This window comes from Quercus lobata, chromosome 11 (assembly GCF_001633185.2).
Source record: "Quercus lobata isolate SW786 chromosome 11, ValleyOak3.0 Primary Assembly, whole genome shotgun sequence".
Lineage (NCBI taxonomy): Eukaryota > Viridiplantae > Streptophyta > Magnoliopsida > Fagales > Fagaceae > Quercus > Quercus lobata.
In genome coordinates, this window is record NC_044914.1 from 11924809 (window position 1) to 11947698 (window position 22890).

The 22890-nt window shown below is 35.1% G+C and overlaps 2 protein-coding genes across 6 annotated transcripts in view; one reads left to right on the plus strand and one right to left on the minus strand.

Moving 5' to 3' along the window:
- Positions 1-22890, minus strand: part of LOC115968078 (putative disease resistance protein RGA4) — a 68996-nt gene that overhangs the window by 41006 nt on the left and 5100 nt on the right. The gene's annotated exons all lie outside the window — the stretch shown is intronic.
- On the plus strand, positions 12513-13427 carry LOC115968080. Its single transcript, XM_031087288.1, has 2 exons — positions 12513-12822; positions 12973-13427. Exons 1-2 carry the CDS (start codon positions 12662-12664, stop codon positions 13367-13369), a joined length of 558 nt encoding a protein of 185 aa, XP_030943148.1. The 5' UTR covers positions 12513-12661; the 3' UTR covers positions 13370-13427.

Sequence of the window (22890 nt, forward strand, 5' to 3'; positions counted from 1 at the left end):
AAAGTTAAAAAAAAAAAAAAAAAAAAAAAATCCAAAACAGTATCGTTTTGGTAAGTTAACGGCAACACCTAACAGAAGACTAACGGAGGACTAAATTGACTATATTTAGAACTTAGAGGATTGAAATGACAAAACTCAAATTTAGAGGACTGAAATGACAAAAGATGAAACTTAGAGGGTCAGTTTTGCATTTTGACCAAAAGAAAATCTTGTCTTGGGACTTGGATGGTGGACTTCAAATCTTGCATATTGGGACGGTGGGATGAAGAGTAAAGTAGGAAAAAAATAAAATAGCAAACCAGACCAAAGAATTGAGAGGGGAGAGAGAAAGAGAGTGAAAAACTCATCTATGAGAATGTGATGTGGTTGGTGACAGCGTGTTGCCTATTTGCCAAGATGCAAATATGTTGGAGATTCATCTGCAAAGCGGTGGTGTAATTATTGAGGATGAAGAAAAGACTTTCCCACCGTAAACTCCAAAGTAAGTCAGAGAGGTTTTCCAACAAGTATGGAGCAAAAACTAGAATTTTTTTTCTTCTTTTCTTTCACAATTTTTTTTTTTTGATAGCCACTAATACGATTGTAATCCTATTTATGAATGTAAATACTTTCTTATAAAATCAAATTAATATTGTTTATAAATGTGTATAAACACCGAACAGTTGTGACTTTTTCATTTTTTAATAGGTAATTTTTCGATTGATAGGTACATTTTCGATTGATAGGTACATTTTCATCCAATAAGCACATTTTCAATCAATAGACACATTTTCATTTAATAAACATTTTTTCGGTCATAGGCACCTTTTCAGTCATTAGGCACATTTTCAACCAATAGACACTTTTTGGCATATATATAAAACACAAATTAAACTAGAGACGCAACATTGCTTTCTTCTACCTAACTAATAAAACTTTGTGTTATTTCTTTCATGATCATTTTTTTTTTTTTTTAAATTTCATGCATTTTTGCTTACTACACAAATTTTTATTTTTATTTTTTTCACTTGAACATCATTCAGTAGTTATTCTCATGCAGCGCAAGGTTAGCGATTAATTAGCCTAATATTAAAAATAGGGTCATGCTAACAAGTGCTCTTAGGACATTGGTTAATAATCCATTTTAGGAAAGTTTTGACACTACTTTTATGGGAAATGAAAAAAGTTGTCAAAATATTAATTGTTTTTTTCTTTTCCCATAAAAACTTTTTTTAAATGGATTATTAATCAATGCCCTTCATTAGCATTTCCCTTAAAAATATAACTAAAAAGTAAAATCCCACAAAAAGGCCACGCATCAATCTCAACAAACTAACAAAAAAAAAATTAACATTCAAAATTTTTTTTTTTTTTTTTTCGTGGAAGAAATGAAGATCTTATTTACTTATAAACAATGTTCATACATTAACAGCTATAGCCAGCCGTCGGGCACACAATCAATTACTCCCTATGGCGAGCATATCCCTTGCATAACATGAATACACAAAAGTAGGGCAGGTGTCATTTATAGTCAAAACTTGCTGTTGGTGGTTTCCCCGTTTTGTGAGACAATCGACGCACTCATTTACTTCACAGTAGATGTGGTGCACCCGAACCTATCATGCTTGCGCCATAAGGCTCCTAAAATCACTACAACCAGCGAGACATATTACTCGTGCTACTACTAATAATTTTTCTTTTTTACTCTATCTTCTCTCTCTCCTCTCCCCGCTGAATCACTCTTTTCTCACCTGACTCTCTGTCTCTCTCTCCCACATGCATTGATCAACATCAATAGGTGGTGGTGGTACTAAGTTTGGGTCGTGATCTAGTGGTAGTGGATGTTTGAATTGGCAGTGGCAAATCTAGGTGTCTAAAGGTTGATTTTTGTGGGTTTGTGTTGATATTTGTTTGCTTTGTCGGTGGTTGATGAGTTTAGTTTGATTTGTAAGATGGTTACTGGGTTTGTGTTTGTGGTTTGATTTTTGCAGTGGGAGTGGTGGTTTCCCAGGTGGGTGCTATGGTTGCTAGTGCACGGTGGGTTGACGTGCTTCGACATGTTCACAAATCGAAATTTGTGGGTTGATTCATTGGTCAATTCTTGTAGTCATTCTCGCATATCAAAATTTATGGGTTGATTACTTGGTTTGCGTTAATTCTTTGGTTGATTTTTATGGGTTGATTTGTTTGGTTTGGATTGATTTTTGTGTAGTTGGGGTTGTGTTTGTTATGGGTTGGGCAATGTTTAAGGGAGTTTTAATTAATCTGGGTTTGATTTTTTTTTTTTTTTTGGTGAAACCGAATCTGGGTTTGTTATTTGTTCTTCGTCAGCCTGTGACGCCTTCTTCTGCACCTCTTTCACCTTAAAGGCCTGCAATTTGGAATAGTTATAGTATGCAACATCCAAGAAAGCAAGCCCATACCCAAAAAAATTAAGGGGTGTTGTGTTCTTAATAATAGACCAAGAAAACGCAATCAATAACCAATCTTTCACCACATCAGCCACATTTATGGTCAAAGCCCAAGTCTTTCCCACAAGTAAAAACAGTACATCAAGATTCAAAGCAAAAGCACATAGAGAATATCAGTATACGATGTTTGTTTAGAGCATTCACATTAAAAATTTTAAAAATTTTAGCAAAATTATTTTATCTATTTTACCCACACACGTTACAACACAATTAGCCAAAACTTCTATTTTTCGCATTATCTAAACACTATTTATTTTTTATTCATTTCTCTCTTTCCCTTTCATTTTTTTTTTTATTCATTTCTCTATTTCTTCTTCTCTTCTATCCTCCTCTTTCTTCTGAAGCAAACCCATAGCACAGCCCCACATCCATAATCCCAAACCCACAGCCCCACCTCCATAAACCCACAACCAACCACGACCATGCTCCGACCGGCCATCCTCCAAAAACCCACAACCCCACACTTACCACACTTCCACAAACCCACGCTCCGGCCATCCTTTCTCGGCAGCCATTGTTCCGGCCATTTTCATCTCTTTTGATTTTTAGGCTGCGTTTGAATCGGCGGAAAACCAATTTCAGAAATCAATTTTCGGAAAATGCATGTGTTTGGCTGTCACGGAAAACATTATTTTCCGGAAAATGATTTCCTGTTGACCGAAATTTTCACTTTGACCACGGAAATGAATTTCTGCCTTCATTTTCACTTCAATTCATTTCCGGGTCTTGCAAAACACAGAGAGAGGGAGAGAAAAAACAAAAAACACAACACGAGAGCGAGAGAGAAAGAACAAAAAAAAAAACAATCGAAGAACACAACAGCCAACGAGCGAGATCAAGTGCAGAATAGATCAAGCCAACGAACGAGATCAAGCCAACGAGCGAGATCAAGTGCGAGAGCTCCGATCAATCCAGCCACCCAGAGCTCCGATCCGGCCAACAAGCGAGAGAAAGAACGAGAGCCAACGATCCACAAACCCCGATCGATCCAGCCACCCAGAGCTCCGATCCGGCCAACCAAACACAAAAAGAACGAGAGCCAACGATCCACGAACCGACACCGATCTACCTCACATCGGTCACGCCGAGCTCTGCCAGACGACCACCGCGCCAAACGCCGCAGACCCACGGTGAGTGACAGCTCAAACTCACACCGATCCGCCACACACTCACCTCACCTCCGACCCACACGTCCGATCCACACACTCACTCACCTCCGATCCACTCACCTCACCGATCCAGCCCATCCTCCCAATCCGATCTCTGAAATATATATATATATATATATATGTATATATTTATTTAGTTGTTTATTTATATAAATATTTATATAATTATTTACATGTTTTTATTTATTAATTTTTGTATTATACATTGTTTATAACTGTGTATTTGTGGGTAATGTATATCAAAATTTTGGGACTTTTCTGATTGCAGGTTATTTATTAATTTTTTCAATTATCCATTGTCGATTAAACTGTGTATTTGTGGATTATGCATATGAAATTTTGGGGCTTTTCTGATTGCAGGTTATTTATTAATTTTTTTAATTATCCATTGTTTATGAAACTGTGTATTTATGGGTGATGCATATATCAATTTTGGGACTTTTCTGATTGCAGGTTATTCCCAATTGGTTTGTGGTCTGAAATTTTTTTTTAGAATTTTGGGGCTTGACTGGTTATGCATGATTGGTTTTTGCTGTGATTTTTATTAGAATTTGGCTAGTTGGGTTATGTGTAGAAATTTTGGGGCTTCACCCATGCTTGGTGTTATTATGTTCTTGCAGACCAATATATGTGTGTTTAAACCTTCATTGAAGGTGCTTTGGGTATATAGGTGATTATAAATAGAATGTAATGTGATGGTATTGTGCTATATCAATGTGCAGTTATCAATGTGATGGTATTGTTATAGTGTAAATAGAATGCAATGTGATGGTTTGGATGTTATATGTTTGTGGCTGATTTTATTTATGGTGTAATCAATAGCATACTTGTTTACATACCTCTTAGACTACAATGTTTGTGATTTTGTTAGATGAAGAAAAAAACCAAAGCCGCAATTCTTGCCTCAGTTGCCGCAATTCTTGCCTCAGTTGCATCTGTCCTCCTTGTGGGGGTTGCATTGTTAAAGAAATTACGACGTAGACGTAGAAAACTGCCTAGGGCGCCTTATGTTAACCATGCCGCCGAGAGAGAGGAATACATAAATAGTGTTTTGCATGGAAGTGAGAGACATTGTGTGAATCAACTTAGGATGAAGCCTATAGCTTTCCACCACTTATGTCACATCCTCACTGAGGGGGAGCACGTACGTCTGACTGTTCACATGTCTGTTATGGAGCAAGTGTTCATTTTCTTGCACATTATTGGTCATAATATGAGGTTTCGTGTAATGGCTAGTCGGATCTATAGATCAACTGAGACTGTTCATAGATACTTCAAGGTTGTCCTTAGGGGGGTCCTGAAATTATATAGAGCTCTAATAAGACTGCGTAGCGAAGATACACCTCTAGAGATAAGGAATAGCAGAAGGTTTTACCCATATTTTAAGGTAAATATTGTGACTTGTGTGTTTTTGTAAATTGTGAAGATTTATGTAATTTTAAACCATTATGTCTGTTGAAAATTAGGATTGTGTTGGAGCAATAGATGGTACACATGTTCGTGCATCTGTGCCACCTGAAATACAAGGAAGATTTCGTGGTCGCAAAGATGGAACCACGCAAAATGTGTTAGCTGCCATTAGTTTTGACTTAAAGTTTACTTATGTGTTGGCTGGATGGGAAGGCAGTGCACATGATTTACGTGTATTAAATGATGCATTTGCTAGGACAGGGGGATTTTCAATTCCCGATGGTATTACACGATTACTTCAGCCTTTTGGTTTGTTAGTTTAATAAATATTATGTGTTTTCCTAAACATAGTAGTGATTTGGTTTTTTTTTTTAATATATGTAGGTAAATTTTATCTTGGTGATGCTGGGTATGGTAATAAAAATGGAATATTGTCATCGTATCGGAGTGTACGATATCACTTGAAAGAGTTTAGTGATCGTCCTCCTGAGAATGCGCAAGAATTGTTCAACCTCCGACACTCTTCATTGAGAACTACCATTGAGCGAGGGTTTGGAGTGGTGAAAAAACGTTTTCGAGTGTTGGATGCAGAACCATATTGGTCTTTCCCAACCCAAGTGAAAGTAGTGTTAGCGTGTTGTGTGGTTCATAATCACATTATGGGGGTTGAACCAAATGACCATATTATGGAAGATGCCATGAACCAAGTAGAGTTTAGTGACCACCAACAAGAAACACAATCCCGTCGGGAGTCCGTCGAAGATAGTAGATCATGGAATGCTAAAAGAGATGAGATATGTCAAGCCATGTGGTCTGATTATATCAGGAGTGGAGAGTAGTACTTTATTTAGATTTCTATGATTGTAATGTGTTTTTTCTTTTTGTTTTTTTGTAAAGACAATGTATGTAATATAGACTTTTGGTGATGTAATGAAAAAGTATTTTTAGCATTACATTGTTATTTGATGGTATTACATTGTCATTTCCATAGTTAGCATGTTCCATTCTGTTGTGCACATTCATAAGCGTGGTTGTATGTGTGTTTGATTTGTTATTCATGTTCCGAGCGTAATTACTAAATGCTACTCTCACTATACTATTTTCATATGTAGTAATGTCAAAGGGCAAAGAAAAAGTTAGCGGCAGTAAGCAATTTAGGTGGCTGCCACCTATGCATGAGATGATGCTAAAGATACTTACAGAGGAGGCTGGAAAGGGCAATAAGCCCTCTAATACTTTTAGGGCCGGCTCCTTTGCTCTTGTAGCGAAGGAGATAACGGCCCATTTCGGGGTTGAGTGCCACCCTGTATTTGTGGAGAACCGGATGCGGACTCTAAGGTCCATGTGGGGAACTATTCAAGCTCTTAGAAAGAAGAGTGGATTCGGTTGGGACGAAAATCTGAAAATGATAACTTGTGACGCTAAAACATACCAAGAAGAAGTTATGGTATGGCTTCCAACTATATTTTCTTAATATAGATAATAATATATGTTTTTGCCTTTTATATGAAATTTATAATGTCATTCTTTTTAGGATTCCATTGCTTTTATAAGGTTTTCCAAACATGACTTTCATGTCACCTTGCCTATGTATTATATCTATACATATCTATGCGTTTTCATCTATCTATATGTGTGTATGTGTCTGAGCTACAATTTTCTTTGGTTCTCGGTTTGGTTGCTAATAAAATGTTGGGAAAGTAAAGAAAATATTGATACTTTCTTTTTAAGGTGATTTTTTTAATGGGTTTTTTTCAGCTATGACTTGGGAATAATAGGAAATTAAGGACCCACTGTTTTCTTTGATCTTTCTATTTGGTTGCTAGGAAGAAGTGAATGAAAGAAAACAAAGTTTTTAACCAAAAGATTTGTGCTTGCTGTTCTAATTTTTTTTTCTTTTTTTCTTTTAATTGGGCTCTCTTAGCAGTGAAGTGTGCATAATAGTAACATAATGTATTGACTTGTTTCATCCTTATTTGAGAGTTTTTTTGCATTACTTGTTTGATTACTGAGAAAATGTAGGAAAAAGTATGGAGTATTTGCTTTAATTGTTATTACATAGTCTTTTATATTGAATTTATGAGTGAAGTTATTATTGCATTGTTATATACGTTCTTTTCTCCCTTACAAGCACATCGGAAGCATGCCGAGTATCTGAACAAAAAAATTGAGTTTTACGATGAATTAGCGATTGTGGTGGGGAAGGACACAGCCACAGGTGGCTTTTCTAAGTCCTATGTGGATATCGAAAATGAGCCAGATAATGGGGATAATGGGGATAGTGCAAAGTTTGTTGCAGATAATGTGGAGGAATGTGTGGTTGAAAAGGGGAAGAACGCAAATGAATCATCCACCACTGGGTCGGGAATTTCCAAGTCCCGCAAAAGAGGGCATGCAGCTTCTAATGCTGATGATAGTGTGCTGACTGATCTGTATGATCAGCTGAAGGAAATAGCTGTCGCTCTGAAAGAAATTAATTGGGGCCCGGTAGATTATACAACTTTGTATAATGAGGTAATAGCTATGATGGCGGATGGATATAGCGAAGATATGCTCGCTACTGCCTTCGACCATCTTTGTGAGAATGAGAAGACGACACGTGGATTTTTAGCCAAGAATGCTAGGTTGAGGAAGCTGTGGTTAGATGGTTATTTTTTCTCACAAATTTGATTTGCTTATTTCATGTTGACTGTGATGGTAGATTTAGGAATTAACTTTTGTTGTAGTATTAATATTGACCTATCAATGTATTATATATGTACTCTTTTGTATTATTGGGACGATACAATTGCCCAAATTATGTATTTGTACTGTTCAGATACCACAAATAGGTATCATTTTTGTATGCCATTGAGGTGTAATGCCAATGGTGAACGATTGATGTGGCTGTTTTTATATAAATATTATGGGTATATTCGAATGATTATGTTTGATGTTGAACCAAATGACCATAATTTTTGTATTGTTACAGATATGTATAGGGAATGCAGGTTCTTGAATTTTATCTATAAAAGCAAAATATAGCTTCAAACTAGTTATTTAAGCTCTAGCTCCAGCTCGATTAACACCATGGTTTTGGTGAATTGGAGACTTATAATAGTTATGGTGATGTTGGTGCCTATCTTCTTTGCGTTTATTGGGCTTAGGATTATGCTTCGGCTCAGCTACTTTTTCCTTAAATTGATCTTCTCCAATTCCTCCAAAACTTCATTCATGGATGGACGATTTTTTGGGTCAGATTCTAGATCATTTTCCGTAAAATGATCCAAACTATTTTCCGTAAAGCATTTTCCGAACCAAACATGGGAAAAAGTTTTCCGTAAAGTATTTTCCGTAAAATATTTGGATGAACCAAACACCGGAATTAATTTTCCATAAAACGATTTCCGTAAAATATTTGGACGAATCAAACACCAGAATTGATTTTCCGTAAAACGATTTCCGAGACAGCCAAACACCCGAATTCATTTTCCTTTTCCAGAAATTAGCATTTCCGGAAAATATGTATTTTCCGGAAAACGTTTTCCAGCAACCAAACACAGCCACATTTATGGTCAAAGCCCAAGTCTTTCCCACAGGTAAAAACAGTACATCAAGATTCAAAGCAAAAGCACATAGAGAATATCAGTATACGATGTTTGTTTAGAGCATTCACATTAAAAATTTTAAAAATTTTAGCAAAATTATTTTATCTATTTTACCCACACACGTTACAACACAATTAGCCAAAACTTCTATTTTTCGCATTATCTAAACACTATTTATTTTTTATTCATTTCTCTCTTTCCCTTTCATTTTTTTTTTTTTATTCATTTCTCTATTTCTTCTTCTCTTCTATCCTCCTCTTTCGTCTGAAGCAAACCCACAGCACAGCCCCACATCCATAATCCCAAACCCACAGCCCCACCTCCACAAACCCACAACCAACCACGACCATGCTCCGACCGGCCATCCTCCACAAACCCACAACCCCACACTTACCACACCTCCATAAACCCACACTCCGGCCATCCTTTCTCGGCAGCCATTGTTTCAGCCATCTTCATCTCTTTTGATTTTTACTCAGACCCAAACCCAAAATCTCAAGGTTTACCTCTTGGGGTGAAAGAAAATAGTGACAGAAAGCAAGCTGGTGAAAGAAAAAGAGAGAAGAAAATGAGACCGGTGAAACCCACTGAAACCAGACCACCAAAACCCACGAATTCCTGCAACTGGTGCCCACGCAGAACGCAACCATGCCTTGTTGCGCCACCATCTCAGCATTTGGCGGAGCGAGACCAAGATCAAAGAGAGAGGGAGAGTCAGAAAGAGGAGAGAGTGTCTGAGTAGCGAGAGAGACCAAGATCAAAGAGAAAGGGAGAGGAGAGAGAAGATAGAAGAGACTTGAGATAAAAGAGACGTTGGGAATAAAAAAAATGTTTTTATGTTTAACTTCATGCTACAGTGAGCTGTTATCTATAATAGCTCACTGTAGCTAAAAGCAAAAGTATAACATAGCAACTTTGTTGTAGGCATGTTTTTATGGTTTGAGATGTTAAATTAGCTTTTTAGCAATTTTATTAGCCTTGCTGTAAGTGCTCTTAGAGCAACCACATCAGCTCGTGCAAATTTTCTGTCTATTTTGCAAGAAAAAACCTACTTTTTCTATTTTACACATCCACTTTTATAAAACACCTACATCAGTTTATCTATTCTACACATTTATTTAATAAAATATTCATTTTTTTTTTACATTTTTTATTATTTCATTCCCTCTCCTCTCTCGCACAGACTCATCACCTCGTCTTCTCCGTCCACACCCACACCCAACCAACCACCCTTCAACAAAATTCGGCCATTGATTCATCGATCTTCCACAACAACAACGACACAACAACAATCATAACAACAATGATTCATCGATCTTCCACAACAACAACGACACAATCACAGCAAATCTGACCCACTCACCCTCCATGTCCGATCAATTCTCCGTCACCGTCTTCGTTTCCAAACGGATTGTTGGATCGAAGAGGCTGATCGGCGTTCCCAACTCACTTGCCGCCCAAACTCGCAGATCGGACTCAGTCCGTGCCACGCGAGATCTTTGCCGAGCTAGCGCCGTCTTCGTCTTCGAAGCCTGAGATTTTGCAGTAGAAGGAGAAGCTGATCGGCTTTGCAGAGGCTTTTTTTTTTTTTTTTTTATGGGAATCGGCTTTGCAGAGTTGAGAACTTGAGATGAGAGAAAAGTGATGAAATGAGAAAGAGAGAGTTGAGATGAGAGAGTCAGATGCAGGAGAGAGAGAAGATATTAATAAAATAATTATAAACGAGCTACAGTACCCGTGTATATTTACACGGGTACTGTAGCTCATGGAAATATATACATGATTTTACACATTTTTACACCCACTTATGTGGTTGTTTTTTGGCCCAAAATGTGTAAAATTTGCACTGTAGATCTATTTTAGAAGACTTTAGATGATCTGATATGAATGCTCATATAGAATTTTAGAGAGATAAAATATAATATTTAAATAAAATAAAAAATAAAGTATTGAGTTTGATGTGTGTATAAAAAATATAGACGATTAGATTAGAAAAAGTAGAGTTTTTTTGGATTACTTTAACTGAAAGTTGATGTGAATGCTTTTAGAGTGGCATTAAATCAACTTCCAAATACAGCATATTCACATGATTCTATTGCACTACAATATTGTTCATCATCCAAATGTGGCTGTTCATAAACAATGGCAAAGCATCAAGATTTGACTTGAAAGGGGGCAAAATTTATGCATGACACGCATTTTTCTTTCTTTTTCCCCCTAATATTTTTTTGGGTAAATTTCAAAAACCTACCCTGAGGTTTGGGATATTACTAAATACACCCAAAGGTTTTAAAAAATGACCAATTTGGTCTGTAGTCACTAACACCATTTGGGAACCGTCTATTATTATTATTATTATTATTTTCATTTTCTTCTTCTCTCCCTTCACGCCAGGAATTTTTTTTTTTTTTTTTTTTATTCTGTCTCTATCCTCCAGCTCTCTCTCTCTCTAGTCTCTAAAACTCTCATGGCCAACACAGACCCACACGCTACTAGACCTTTGTTCTCAGTGGATCCTTCATCTTCTCATCCTCTATACTGCCGATCCAGGTTTCACACGTCGTCTAGGACCCTTTAGCTTATAGATCGAAGAGTGGGTTTGGGGTTTTGAGGGAATGAGAATCGGATAGGGAGAAGATGTTTGTTGGTCTCAGGTTTTAGAGAGAAAAGTGACATGAGGGATGAGAGACCATCTTTGTGGTGGTGTTGGCTGAGGTTCACTGTGGAGGAGCATGGAGGCTCTACTCCGTTTAGATCGGTGAGATCGAAGAGAGAAAAGAGTGATTTTCAGTGAGGAGAGTTGATGGGTGAGGAGGCTTAGACTTAGGCTAATCGGAGATAGAGTCATGGAGGCTTGGCCATGGTTGGTGTTTGGTTTCTGGAGAAAGCTCGAGAACGGAAAGACAGAAAGAAGGGAGAGCTCCAATCTGAGGGATAGAGAGAGAAGAGCACGATGATAGTAGGGCGACGAGCAGAACCACTACCTGTGGTGGCAGTGATGTTCAAAGATGGAGTTACTCGAGTGGTCGGCCATAAGAGTTGTAGAGATTAGAGAGAAAGAGAGCTGGAGGTTAGAGACAAAGAAAAAAAAAAATCTGTCGTGAAGGGAGAGAAGAAGAAAATGAAAAAAAAAAAAATAATAATAATAGACGGTTCCCAAACGGTGTTAGTGGCTAAGGACCAAATTGGTCATTTTTTAAAACCTTTGGATGTGTTTGGTAATATCCCAAACCTCAGGGTAGGTTTTTGAAATTTACCCTATTTTTTTTATAGGCTATGAACCAAGACATTGATCAAATTTATTCATTTATATTATTTAAAATGAAATTTAAAAAATAAGAGAAATAATATGTATTAAATATATCTATAAGAAAAAATTTGACCAAAGAAAAAGGAGGAAAACTCAATTTATGTGTCAATTATAAAGGAAAAGTCTAAGACTGTATAATTTTTCACAACTTTTTGCCACAATTGTAACGTGACAGAATGTGATTGGTAAAAAAAATGGTAGTTTCAAGTGTAAGTAATGGTTTATTATTCACAATCTGCCCCGTCAAAGTTGCAATTGTGGCAAAAAAATTGTAAAATAATTTATAATCTTAAAACTACTCTAGTTATAAATGAGGGGTAAACTTTTTTTGGTGGGCCCAGGATAATTTCCCCCCTACCCTCAACACAATAAGAACACAATAGATGTTTGGGCCGTGTGATAATGTGTGGAAAGTTTTTACAAAAAAATTTACCATAAAATGCTATACAACTTTTTTCACTTCATTTTCTTAATCAATCGAAAATAATTTTAGTTTGGCCAAGTTTTTACAATGAAGTTAGCACCCGAAAATGCTAAAAAAATATTTTACAACAAAAAAATAGAGCTGTAAGACGTTGCTGAAAACTTTCTCTCTCCTGCTGAGGGAGAGAGAAAGTTTCTTCTCTCTCCCTCAGTAGGAGTTTTTTTTTATTTCTCTCTTGCCGTGGTACAAGCCCTCTTCCCCTGTTTGGGTTTTCTCTAAGTCTTTGTTGCCTTCAAGGTTCCCTCAGCAGCATGGATCAAGCTACCACTGGAGAACTTCTGCATTTTCATCTCACCACATATAAGGATGATGAAAGCTCCACTTCAGTCACGAGATCGGACATCCTTGAGGAGTGTGTGCGAGCCTTCAAGTCCACTCCAAGATCTGCCTGGAAAATGGGTTTGGATCTAAGGTATGTAGATAAACAAATAAAGTTCTTCCAGTTTTATTTCAGATCTTGTCTTAAAATGGAGTGGCTGCCTTCCTCTTGCTTTATTTGTGGTGTTTTGGGTTCCGGTTGGTTCCTTCGGTCTGGGTCTCATGACCTGTCCGATTGGAGAAGGGGGATTTTTGAGAAGCTCTGTGCTGCTTGGGGAGGCGGGTCGGAGGACGAAAGAAGAGAGGAAGATTCCGGCTTCCAGATTCCAGTGGCTATCAGTCCGGTGAGCATGGATACGGAGAAAGGCAGCTGTTCTTCTGTGCCGGTTTGCTCACCCTCCTCTGTTGCGCACTCACGGGTTTCCCAATGGTCCTCTAAGGCCAAAAATCGGTTTTGGGCTTTCCAATGTTTCCTGCTCTGGCCCAAGGACTTCCCAGCCCGAAAACCACATGTAATATCTCTCCTTTTAATGAGCCCATCACTAGAGCCCAAGAAAAAAGACCCCAAAAATGTTAATATGCAAACTCAGAAATCTGGGCTGTTGGGTTTATTGAGGGGAGTGGCGTGTAATTGTTTGTGATTTTCTCTCAGTGTTTGTATGCTCTCTCTACTGTGACTCTTTTCTAGTTGAATGAATATTTCATGCTTCTTATCAAAAAAAAAAAAAAAAATAGAGCTGTAAATTCACCATAGATTTGTTAGAAAATATTCATTTTCTAGTATTAGTAAAATTCTCTATAAAAATTTCTCCCTATCATTCTAGGAAACACAAAAAAGATTACCCGACCTTATACATGAAAAGATACCAAACGCTCTGTTGTTCGTAGTGGTTTATGTTTTTTATGCTGTCAAATGCAATATCGCTTTTTACTTTTGCAACATGAAAAATTATCTGAGATAGTCTTAAAAGACATTTCTCTTACAATATTACACGTTGTTAGCGAGCTTTAAGTTTTGCTTTGAAATGCAAGATTTGGGAATTTTTTTATACGGATTTAATTAATTGAAGAAAATGTACAGGCTGTGCTCATGTATACAAGAAACAAAGTATATGGAAAGGAAAAATAACTGAATAACTAATCTTCCTAACAGACTAACAACCATAACCGTAAACCTGACTATCTACAAAGGCTCAATCATATATTTTACACTAGATAATCCACTTATGTTAGACAAATGATAATTCAATCTAAGGTGCATGTAGTTTACTAATATTTTGTAACACAAGTAATGCTAAGGACACATAAAAATGCACAACTTTGTGTCACAACTCGCTATGTGGCGAGTTGTGAGTGGTGGAAGTATGTCCCCACATGACCCACCATCACACATTCACCAATCACGACTCGTCACGTGGCAAGTTATAGCAGAAAGTTGTGCATTTCTATGTCCCTAACATTACTCTTTTGTAACACCCCACTAAAAAAAAAAAAAGTCTCCTCGGGTAATCAACTTCCTTCCTCCGGTCATTGTTCTCCTGCCAGCTCATCTATATCAAATCCTGTGATTTATAAGTCATTGTTTTCAAGGTAAAAATGCAACCATTCTTCCAATTACATCTATGGGATCCTTTGGATGTTGTTATTTTTTGATTATTATTGTAAGTACTTCAAGAATTTGGTGACTGATGAAACAATGGGGGGTTTGGGTTTTGTTCAATTCATTTGGGGGCTTTTGCTTTGATGAGATGATTTGATTGTCTAATTTACTGACAGCTATTTGAGGCAAGGATGGACTCAGGATTTTAGCTAGCGGGGGCCAGAGTATAAAGAAAAAAAAAAACTCCAAATAGGCATCTATATAGTATTAAAAAATTATAAATACTCAAAATCGTTGTCTCTAAACACATTAAGATGCAATCATATACCAACGAAGACAAACAAAAATAAAATAATGTTTTTTCTAATACTAGGCTGGCTATGATTTCTTTTTTTGCTTGAAGTTAAGAGTATTCATAGTGGTGGTGCTAAAAATTTTAGTTTTTAGCACCTCCAAAAGTTACTTTATCTATTTTATTACCTCACTTTACAATACACCCAATATCAAATGTTCTATTTTTTTATCACTTCATTTAAAATAATATAAACAACTCATTAAATAATAAAGGAAGCGAGAGAATTTGAATTTTTTAATTGAAGAAAGAGATAAAATCGTAATAAAATATTGTATTTTATTTTTAACGACCTGCTATAGTTAATTGGTATTTATACTAGTTTACTATAGTTGCAAAAAATTTAGTTTTAGCTTCTCCAATAACACATGATTTTTTAGTTCTTTGGTGGTAAAATAGTTTTTTTTTTTTTTTTTTTGCTAAAATAAAAACGCCATTGTGAATGTTTTTATTGTTTTTGTTAAGTTTTTTTATTGGATAGTTGCTATTTAGGTGAGGCTAGTTAGGCTTATTGAGGAGAAGGAGAACCTAAGGTTTTGGAAAGGGGCCCAACTATAAAAATAAAATATATTATAACTATAAAAAAATGGACCCAGGGGGGGCCCGAGCCCCCACCTAGGTCCATCCCTAATTTAAGGGTTGGTTTCCTAGAGCAACCATATGAGTTTTGTTCTTGGACAGATGAGGCTTACTTTTTCTGCAAACCATTGTAATTTCATGTAACTTTTGCCATATAGTCTACACCCCCTCTGATTTTCTTAGCTCACTGGGTTTTATTTTGTAAGATGCTAGAGGACATTTACATGATAGTATGATACTGATAGAAGCTCTTAAATTTCGAACTATACGGACTTAGAAGTCTCATTCCTTTTGCAATTTTTGGTGAAAACATTTCAAACATGCATGAACTATGCCACATTTTCAACCTCAATAAATTCCAACCCGCCCCATATGTAGATGAAAGGTACCATATATAAACTGTTTATGAACTTTGCCACTATTTCAATTCAAGCATTGACATGATGTTCATATTGCATGTTTAGTCATTTATTAGCATTTTTGTGAATATCATTATCAAGTGAAAGAGAGAGCCAATAATGCATGGTGTTCTTTCAAATCATAGAATAGATGAGATGATCTAGTCGTTTGAAGCCTATAAGGCTATAACATCTGAAGGGTAATTTTATTGTTGAATTTCAAAGGGTTATTATTAGGTTCCTAATGATGAAAGATCGAACCTTGTGGAGCTGCCTGTTTGAGTGTTTGACCAAAAAATGAATATTCAACACACTGAAAAATGCTTTTGTGGAAAAATTTTGACAACATATATTTCATCTCAGGTTGTTAAAAAAAGCATGCTTTAGATAGTTAGCAGCTGCATCCAACAAGAAAAAAGAAGAAACTAAATAGAGTTTTTAACTTGCATTTGGAGGTAATTATGCAAATTTGACTTTAAAGGCTTCTTGTAGACAGGTTGTTAAAAAAAAAAAGCTTTTATTGTCTTGAATGATCCATATTGAGTGTCACTTGGTTGTACAAATTTTCAAGTTCAAAATTATACAAAATGGACTTTTTTGGATTTTCACTTGTCCTGGCATCCCCAGAAACTACTATAGATGTAGACTATTGGCCATGAAATTTGTTTTTATAATGTCTAAATGAAATTGGTTCTTTAATCTTAGTCTTTATGTAGTTAATTTCTAGGCACTTTGGTTACATGTTTTTTATAACTTGCAGTACTTCCACAACTCGACTGACAACTATTATAGATCATTATTGTGCTTTGAAACTAATTTTCTTATGTTCATGATGGTTAGGACTTAGGAAATTTGTTGTTAATCGTTACCATACTTTAAAGACTTCACTCTTACCTGTTACCAACTTATCAACATAAATACATAATTTTTAGTTTTCATGACTATGAAGCTTTTAACTTGCATTCCTACTTCTCTTGTCCTTCAAAGATGGACAAGTTCTACACAGGCAAGTTTTAGAAATGTTCCCTTGCTTCGCTCGGAGTTGAAGTTTCCAACAAGTTGATCTTCAAGCATGCAAGACTTTTTTCTCCCTTTTTTCTAATGGAAATATGTACTGTGATGGTCAAAAAAGTTACTTATTATCAGCTATAATATTTTTACAACCTTGTAATCAAAGTTTATTCTTCAATAAAATTCTTATTATTATGGCTGAGCAAAGTGTACAATTCAATATAATTTTGTTTTTGTTTTCTTTTGAATCATTGGATGGTAGGAATGACTTTAAAATTTGACCATTCTCTTCATTCATTAAGAATTAATTCTTCTTTTGGTTTACGAAAGTGTAGTAAAAAACAGAAAAATATGAGAACAGAATTGAAAATTGCTGGCACCATCTATTTTAGGCAAATCTTTGCCTATGGATGTGTATATTTTATTAGAACTCTTGTTATTATGTTGTAATCAAAGTTTCTATCTCTAAATTCTATTTACTTGATGTGTTCATTTTGTTCTTTCATTATCACTCCTTGATTTGGTCATGAAATCCCCAACAGTAACAACATTAAGCATTCTATGGCAAAAAAACATAAGTAATTCATAACGAACTTTCTACAACTAATTTAGAAAAAAAAACACAAAATTTTAAGAGTCCCTTCTTTTCTGTATATAAGGTAATGGTTGCTCACAGCCTCACAAATATATTGTTCATGCATAAGTACATTATTTTTTCATTAAAAAAAAAGGACATTATTCTCTCTCTCTCTCACACACACAGAGTAAAGATTGACATGCTCTTTGTTATGCTCTTCATGTTATTTTAGGTGCTCTTCGTAACAATTTATGAAACAGATTTCCAAACAAAAAAGTTTTTCATCTCTCTTATTAAGGCATGAAATCATGCACTTTGAAGCGACTTCAACCACCTGGTGGTTAACTGGTGACTTTTTCTTCTCCATGCAGTAATCAAACATTGGAAAAGCACAAGTTGCAAGTCCATGAGGATGTATATATTCTTTGCTAACTTCATGACACCTCTTAAATGCATATACAAGGCAATCAATAAATTTTATTTTGGCAATATGAAATTCAAGGGAATCATTAAGAGTAGAGCCATGGTCATTAGCGTTTACATCAACAAGAGTGAGGATAACCCATATCATCATTGCCAACATAGATTTTTTCATAAATCTCCTACCCATAAATTTACCAGTCACAATAGAAATTTTTTTAACTTTTGAGTAATGACATAAAAATAATTAAGGGTTATACCCTTAGACCTAAAATTCAATAGAATGATTACACAACATTGAAATAAATTCAATTTAATATATAAATTAATTTATTCTTTTAAAAAAACCTGTTTACAAGCATATTAAGTGACTTCAAGTATAATTAAGTAATTTCACTTCATAATCATCATAAGGTATCTTTATAATTTTTATATAAACCTGTAATTCTTCACAAATGTCAACTATACTTGTATGGGTGCAAATGTCACAATACTATACTTTCAAGAACGTGATAAACAAATAGTATCAGAGTGTGTCGAGTTCAATTCATCTTACTACTCATTCATGAAAAGACATCATATATGGTAAGAACTATATGTGAAAATACGGGTAATAAAAAATTTATGGACAACACAGTTGATTGAATAAAAAAAATGGATTCTTACATGTTATGTAGAGAAATTCTTGCATACTTGTTTTCCTTAAGGGTCCGTTTGGTTGGAGGAGTGGAAAAGTGGGAGGATGGAAAAATAGTAGGAGGATAGAAAAGTGCGAGGATAGAAAATATTTAGTTTTCTCTCGTGTGTGTTTGGTTGGAGGGATAGAAAAGTGGAAGGATGGAAAACTCTTTTGTTTGGTTGAAAAGAAAAGTGAGAGGATAGAAAATGTAATTTATATAAATTGACTATTATACCCTTATTACATAATAGGTAAAAAATAAATTTATTTGTACTCATTAAATAATATAAAATTTACCAACAATTATATTTTTCAATGAGAAGTGTTACGTCCACAATATTTTTCGCAATACTTTCACAACAAAATTTATGTAGAAAGTTGTTACTAGTTCTAATTTGAACCCACCACTGAAATTATTTTTTTACTCACCAATATTAACTAATAACAATCTGTTACTTAAAATTTATTGTGAAAATATTATGATAACATTTCTCAATTAGGATTTTTTATTCTTCATATTATTTCTCCTTTCTCAGCCTTCATTTCATCCATATGTTTTTCTTTTCTTTTCTTTTTTTCTTCTTCTTTTTTTTCTCCTCCATCCACATTTGTCCTTATCTCTTTATCTCCCCCTTCTTTTCTTTCTTTTTCTCCCTCATTCAAGAACGTTCCAGCTAGTGCTCTCATTCTCTCTTTTTTTCTGCAGCTCTCGCTTTTTTTTTTTTTTTTTTTTGCTTTTATTGTTATGATTTGATTAATTTTAAAATTGTGTTTTTGAGTTTGTATTTTGATAATTTGATTATGCTTGAGTTTAAAGTTATTTGAGAGAAAGATTGTTGTGTTTGTAGCTATAAGAGGAGAGAAAAAGAGGGCATTTGTGTAAAAGTACTGTGAGAGCACTTTTCTCTCCAGCCTTTTCCTCTCGATTTGGGAGGATGAAAATTGTGGGCCCAGAAAAGAAAACTTTCTCCCGGGTTTTCCTTCCTCCCCATTTTCTTTCTTTTGCCAAACAGTGGAAAACATTGTATTTCACCCTATTTTCCTCCCTCTGTTTTCCATCATTCCTATTTTCACCCCAACCAAACACAGTGTAAGTTTTGCACCAATTAAGAGTGATTTTCCTTCTGGCTTTACATATTCTTGTGGAGTTATATGTCCAATCTAGTGATTGGATTTTATCTATATTATTTTATAAATAATAATAAAAAAATAAAAATAAAAAGGATCGCAAGTGTAGTCACTGCCCCACACCACTTAAACCACTGCTTTGCGTTATGGCGTGGTCAGATCACATAGGCACTAATGAGACTTGCTACTACTTGAACACATAACTCTTAATCTAGCAAGTGTAATAGGTTAGAAAAGCTTCCTATCACTAGATAATCTCCCCAAATGATTTTATCTATATCAACATGTGTGTCCTAATTCACCTTATTTCATCTTCTAATAGTGAATTTGATCAAGTTTTTCTCTAACCCATTTATTGGGAAAATTATATTTTACCACCCTAAATTATACCTCCAATTACACTTTGGACCCTAAACTTTTTGAATGCATATTTTGCACCCTAAACTATGATTATTGTTATACTTTGCATCCTGATATCAAGTTTGTTGTTAACTTAGATGAAAAAATACGACACCACGTGAAAAGAACTAATTGCCCATCTTCTCAATCTCTTAAAAACAATGAAAAAATTATACTTTATCACCCTAAATTATATTTCTAATTACACTTTGTACTTTAAACAAAGTGTAGTAAGGGTTATAGCTTATGGTACAAAACGTGCATTCGAAAGTTTAGAGTGCAAAGTGTAATATGAGGTATAGTTTAGGATAATTAAGTGTAATTTCTTCCCATTTATTCTTCCTCTTCTTTTGTTATTGGGGTGTTATCCTATGCCTGCAATTAATCATTTTATTATCATAGACTACAGGATTAGGCCCATTACATATTTAGCCCACTTAGTAAAATATATATTTTTTTAACAAACAAAAACACACTCTTACACGTAAGGGAACAAGAATAAAATTCTAATACAAAGACACACCACAAACTCCACTCAAAAGTCATGATAACTTTTAAATAAGGATAGAGAAAATTATACACACACTCTCTTAAACAATGTGGAATAATTACCTACCTTAATTTTTTTTTTTTAAGGAACAAACACACACAAGTAAAATACATGTATAATTTTTTGTTAAAAAATACACTAACTAAAGCTTATTAGACACACTTACCACACTTTCTTTTTGTGGACATTTCCATTTCTTTGATCAACTTGATATATCTTAAGCTTTTTTGGTCTGTCTTGATTTGCAATAAACTTTCAAGGGAATGATTTTTCTAAATTTTTGCGTAGGAAGCACATCCTTGTGAAGATTGACACTATAGTCTAATCTTGTGGGTTGTATGTTGAGTAAACCATTTTCATTGAGTCAAATATACCGTAAACCAGAATAATTTTGGGAAACACAGAAGTACTCGAATCATGAACATATGCTTACTGCTTAGCCAAAGAAAAGAAGAAAATAAAAAGAACCAAAAAGATCAAGAAATTTTAGACAAGAAAAACCACACAGTGCTATTCTTTTTCTCTTCATCATCATCCATGTACGAACGTCTGGAAAAATCTTACGTACCAACTTGTCAGATGTCAAAAATAGCTGCAAACATACCACCTACAAATCTAAAAATAATTCCAAGATCACTCAACGACAAACACCTGATGAGTTGATTGGTTGTTCCTCATCAACCATCAATTTCCCTCTTCTTATATTCAGAAGACTCTGATTTCTCTCACTAATTCAATTGACTTCCATAACTTTGTGTGGTATTCATAGTTGTTGAAACAGGTTGATATGGCACGAGAATATTACCAACTTGTAATAAAAAAATAAAAATAAACTGAGAACAGAACAACACAATAAATGGACACTACAAATTCTTTCTTTTCTCTTCCATCCCAATGGATGTATCTTTTCCTTCCACTCCTTTAATAAAAAACTCACAACTCAGTAATGAAAGTAGTCTGATCAATGGCAAGATCCCCCATGGGCAGGAAAAGGCTGAAGCTTTCTCCAATGCTCTAGTTAATCAACAGAAACCAATTTCAAAATTCTAGAGGAAAAGGGAAATATCACCACCTTCAATTTGAACCAAAAGCTGGATTTTGTTTTCCTGGGTTCTGAATAACTTCTTCTAGAGAACATTGGTGGAAGAAAGCTTTGCTGTTCATTCTTTCCTTGCGAAATTATTTTGGAAGGGCAACAATACATTTCTGCAGGGGGCACTCCTGATTTCCTGACACTGATGAACATAAAAACAAGAAATTCATACAAACAAGGGACTTGTTTACGATATAATTAAACAAGGTAACACATTTCTTTATAATTTTTTAATCAGAAAAATGAATTCCTGTACTTGTGCATACAAAGCTCCAAATTTATATTCGATTTTTTTTCCAATAGATATAAAACATATAATTGTCCAAAGACGCATTATGATTTTATGATAAGCTAACTATCCTTAAGAGATCAAGACTACATCAAAGACTAAATAAAATCCATGTTATGTAAGTGCCACAATACAAACAAGACTTATTAATTAATTCAACCTGATACCTTCTTCGTCTTGGGTGCATTGGTCACCACTAATGGCATGCAGTGAGAAACCTGGTGTTTCTTGCTTATCCATTTGCTCTAAAACCATAATGACGTCTCCATCTTCTTCTACAGTACAGCCACGATCACAATGATTTCCCACCTGCTGTCCTCTTCCCTCTGAGCGATTCCTTGAAGCAGCAAGGTGTGCTTCTCTGTCCTTCCGTGTGGAAGAGCGTGCTCGAGCATGGCTTAAATCCCTGTGATTCTCTCAAGCATTTGTTGCCAACTTAGTCATGAGAGAACTAACATTTTGTTAAACTACACTCTTGTCCATCGTCATGCTCTGATACCACTTTGGTACACATTGGACCATGTCCTTGCCAATGGTGGCTAGTTTTGGATAGATTACAAAGACCAAAATAAGATAAGATTAATTTATGACAATCCTGACCTCCAACTACTAAAAAACTAATTATTTATCTATCTGACAATTATTAAAGAGTCACACTACTGGTTTTTATATTATATGCTACAATGTTCAAATTCAAAAAATATGCTCGTAAGTCAAAACAACCACATTACAGTTTAAGATAGAGTTTAGGATGGATGTATGGTGTAGGAAGGATGGATCAGAAATTGTTAGAAAAAGTTAGGACTGTTTGAAAGAAGTCAAAAGTTTTTTCCTGGTAAATTTATAGCTGAACTGAAATGGGATTGCAATTTTGATTCCTTAGATGCAACCAATTTTTTTTTTCTCTCTCTTAAGACAAAAGTGAAAAGGTACTAAAAAAATCATGAGATCAAGCCTGGTTTTAAGTTTTAGAAACCAAGATTTGAGCTTATGATTTCAGAACTCCATAGACTGCCACATTGTTTGGAAACGATGACAATTTTAGTAACAATTATTTTTATTTTTAATAAAATTAGCAAGAAGACTC